The sequence below is a fragment of the Cornus florida genome, unplaced genomic scaffold, assembly GCF_030987335.1.
Source record: "Cornus florida cultivar Cherokee Brave unplaced genomic scaffold, ASM3098733v1 CherokeeBrave_3.0.0_Hap2_Chr06, whole genome shotgun sequence".
Classification (NCBI taxonomy): Eukaryota; Viridiplantae; Streptophyta; class Magnoliopsida; order Cornales; family Cornaceae; genus Cornus; species Cornus florida.
This window is the reverse complement of record NW_026775576.1, coordinates 73,375,996-73,380,352: the sequence shown is the minus strand read 5'-3', so window position 1 is coordinate 73,380,352 and position 4,357 is coordinate 73,375,996. Positions and strand designations below refer to the sequence as shown.

The following is a 4,357-nucleotide window of genomic DNA, read 5'->3' as shown; positions in this document are numbered from 1 at the left end:
AATTGGCTGCTTCCAATCACAACAGCTTAATGCACTCACTCTCTGAGCTCCTCGCCGGGCACAGCCATCCTTCTGGCCTGAGCTCCGACCAGCAGATGGAGGTTCCCATTCAAAAATTGAAAATTTCCCCCCAGTCATATCATGAAAGTGACAATGCTGATGCTATGACTGACACACCTAACCACGCATGCATCCCTCCTTCCTCACCCAATATATCTTCTGCATCACCAGCCATTTGTCAGAATGTTGACCCAAGTCATTTATCCACTTTTGGGGGTTCCCACGACCCTAGGAACAGAGGGCCCCCCTACTCTTCTAGCTGCCAGCGAGGAGAATCTCATTTTTGTCTCCCCCTCAAATGCACAAAGATCCAATCAAAGAATTACCCTATTACCTCCGGCAGTCCAAAACTTTAGGGCCAGAGTAACCCATTCAATATAGGAGATATTTTATATCACAATAAAATAAAATAAAACCAAATGAAATATGAGCATGATGAAATGGAGTAGTGTTAGTTGGGGTCTCCTGTTAATTTGCAACTCTACTACGTGGGTGCAGTTGAAGAGACGCACGATTGTTCTAGAATTACATAAACACGAGACTTTTAGACTTCTAAACTCCTCTTCTCATAGTTCCCACAGTCCAACTCCAGTCGATTCACTTCCAACATCTCCCTCCCTCTCTACTCTTGAAATCCTTCAACCTATACATTCTTATTGTACCTATAAACAATTTGGAATCACTGGTGATCGATCTCCATCCATGGCGGAGGACACCATCATGGAAGAGAGAGAAGAGCTCATGGTTTCACCCAAAGGCGGAGACCCAACTCTCAGAATCGCCCATTTCCTCAAACCCACTGTCACCTCCATTGATGGACCACCCATTGATCTTCCTTCGTCTTCTTCCTCCTCTGCACCCGCCAATTCCTTGTCAAACAAACCGCCACTCAAAACGGCGTTCATTGGCTGGAGACACGCAACAAAAGGATTGGAAAGCATGGGTGAGAAGCATGCGTTCTTTGCATCAATCAGTGTGGAAGAAGGCCGGAATCGACGAGGCCATCATGAATTCAACCTACACAATCATAAGAAATGACAAGTTGGTGTTTGGGTTTGCTGAGAGATGGTGCTCCGAGACCAATACATTTGTGTTCCCATGGGGAGAAACAACCATCACTCTCGAAGATATAATGATTTTGGGAGGTTACTCTGTTTTGGGTGACTCTGTTTCAAGCCCTCTTGAATCAAGAGAAATGGAGGAAACCCAAGAGAAACTCCTCCGAGCACGGACTGAATTAACCAGGAGTAAAGCTAATAAGGCCTGCCAACATGGATGGATGTCTAAATTCATGGCTAGTGGAAGCGACGTAGAGCACGAAGCATTCCTAACCTTTTGGTTGTCAAGGTTTGTCTTCTTCTCATCGTTATCTAGCACCATAGGAAAAGATGTTATTCCAATTGCTATCCATCTAGCTAAAGGTACTAGAATCGCGCTTGCACCGGCTGTTCTTGCAAGCCTTTACAAAGACTTGAGTTTCTTGAAAGAGGCTATTGTGTCCCCAAACAGATTAGGAGTTACAGTTTGCGCGCCATTACAATATGTTCAGATTTGGGCATGGGAGAGGTTCCTTACATTGCAGCCAAATGCCAGTTCCGTTGGACATGGTGAGCCAAGATTGGCTCGATGGGAGAAAGCTAAGAAAGTGAACATTGAGAATATAAGGTTGACATTAGATTCAGCTGGAGAATATTTTCTGTGGCGGCCGTATGCTGCAAACAATGAGAAAGGAGAGTGGTTATTGTTTCGTCAAGGGACGGATGAGAAAATGGAGTCACTTGCTTTATGCTTGAGGGTCTGTGAGCTGGTTGGGCATGGAGCTAGGTGTATAGAGCAGTACCTTCCACATCGAGTAGCACGACAGTTTGGGTTGGATCAAGATCTTCCAGGTCCGGTTGCTCGTTTCAATGCAACTCCTGCAATTGCTTGGAGGAATTACAAGAGGCCAATTAAGGACAAGAAATTATATATTCCACCACGACATTGTGAGCCGGGTGTTACGAATCGATATTTGGAGTTGTGGAATAAAATAAAGATTGGTCAGCATCAGCAAGAAGCTAATTCAAATAGTTTGGAAAGAACTCCACAAAGTTGTAAGAGAGAAACAGATCCTGCTGTGCCTCCTGGTTCCACCCAAATGCATTTCTATTGAATCAAGTGATTCTAGTGATGATGACAGATTATTAATATCGGAGATGTTGAGAAGAAATATGAAGCGTAGAGGCGGCCAGCCTTCAATGGGATCTCAATTGCAAACTCTATCGTCTTCGAATAGTGGAACTATTCAAATGATGGAGTCGGTGGTTAAAAATCCAGAAAAGATTGCCGCAGTAGTTGCAGATGATGCAAGTGAAAGTAGAGCAGATATGATGGCGGATATTGATGCAATTGAAAGTCAAGTGAGGGCTCCGGTTACTAATATGGTAAGCATCGACAGCCATCTAGCTGGAACATCAGTTTATAACGTGATGAGAACTAACAGCCATCTAGGAGAAAGCAACACTCATCATACATATGAAATAGGGGGATTGGAAATTGAAGCTAGAATTAGCAAGCTTGAAAAAGTGGTTGCTCTGCTAAAAGCAGCAAAATTAGGCCAGAGATTTACTTAAGACATAGTGAAAGTTTTCGCTGACAGAAACCATCAAAGTGATACTCTAATAGCAGGATTTTATTGCTAGATCAATATTGGCTTTTGTGATAATTGTTGTTCACAACTCTAGTAATGTGTTTCTTTGAACTTCGAACTGATATTGGTTGCTAAATATTGATGCAATCATATTTGTCATATTTCCTTACAAGAACAGATTTGTTAGTTAGTTATACGGTAGTTATTTTTCATTCATTGCACACTTCCGTCATCTTCTATGTTGAATAACACCTAGCACCATTGGTTCATTTGTAATTTTTAATAAATTACAAACAAATTCTTAAAAAATTAAGTCTCATAAATGTTAACATACAATAAATTAAGATTTAACAAACGAAGTTGAAAATAAAAAAAGGTAATCATAATTTAAATATTATATATAATGTATTTTAAAGTACAAATATATATAAAAATAATGTTATAATTTGGGTTCGGGTTGGCCAGGTTGCTAGTACTTCAACTAAAGTCCAACCCTAATTCAATTCGGGTTGATATTTTTCAATCCAAATCCAATCCTAATTGTAAAAATGATTGCTCAAACGCGCGAAAAATTGGGCTAGGCTTGGGTTGGGTTCGGGTTTCCCAACCCAAGTTGCATCCCCAATTATTGTAATGTTTGAAAGATAGTATTGTAATTTAAAACTGTATAAATTTGTAAAAAAGGAAGGTTGACCCAACCATCTTATTATCTTTTTTCTTCTTGTCTTTCTGACTCTCTCTATCTTTTTTCTTCTTGTCTCTCTGACTCTCTCTATCTAATAAAGAAAATTTGTTCATTCCCTTTCTTTCATTTCAGCTCTCTTCATTCCTTCCTATTGCAGAAAGAATTATGATTGTTATTACTCAAATTTATATATATGTATATATAAAGGGTAAATTAATAATGGGAGACAATATTCGCACTCCATGTAACGACCCGAACCCATGGGTTCGAACTGTTAACCGAGGCCTTATTCGAACCCGAGGTCAACTAAGGACAATTCCGTCCTTTCTTATGTTCATAGGTAGGACACAGATCATTCAAAGGTCCAAGATATTTCTAATACACAACTTAGAAGGAGAAATCAACGGTACAGGTCAAAGGGCAATGTCAGCCGGCTGGTGGCCCTGCGTCGATCGGCTGAAAATGCATGTTCGGTCGACTGAGTGAGATGGTCCACCGGCTGAAACAATGGTCCAAAATGCATACTCTCGGGACTTTGCCAAAATGAACTGTCGGCTGACTGATGGATAGGGTTCGACCGGTTGAATGTGGTGTTTCGGTTGGCTGATGGGGAGGTTCAACCGACCGAAACAATGATGCTGAGGATGCAACTCTCTGGAATGGTCAAAAGAGCACTGTCGGTCGGCTAATGCTCTTTGTCAGCCGACCGATAGGCCCTGGAATGCTGCTATCTGCAGCTGATAACATCAGAAAGATTAGGCTCATTGTGAGCCAACCTGTACAAGACCTGATACCGAATCCACGGCAACAGTACATAACATTATACAGTTAAAAAGCATCCATAATTTCTCAAAAATATAGCTTCATTTCCCATTCAACATCAAATATCTACATAGTCTCAATTTTACATCAAACTACTATCGAGAAGTCTTAGTTACAGTTCACAGTAAGTTTTACAAACTGATACATTTTTCTAAAGATTG

General features: G+C 40.9%; 1 protein-coding gene across 1 annotated transcript; it reads left to right on the top strand.

Moving 5' to 3' along the window:
- The first annotated feature begins 1,012 nt into the window (after positions 1–1,012).
- LOC132314333 (serine/threonine-protein phosphatase 7 long form homolog) lies at positions 1,013–2,212 on the top strand. Its single transcript, XM_059813209.1, has one exon. It carries the CDS (start codon positions 1,013–1,015, stop codon positions 2,210–2,212), a length of 1,200 nt encoding a protein of 399 aa, XP_059669192.1.
- The last annotated feature ends 2,145 nt before the right edge of the window (positions 2,213–4,357 follow it).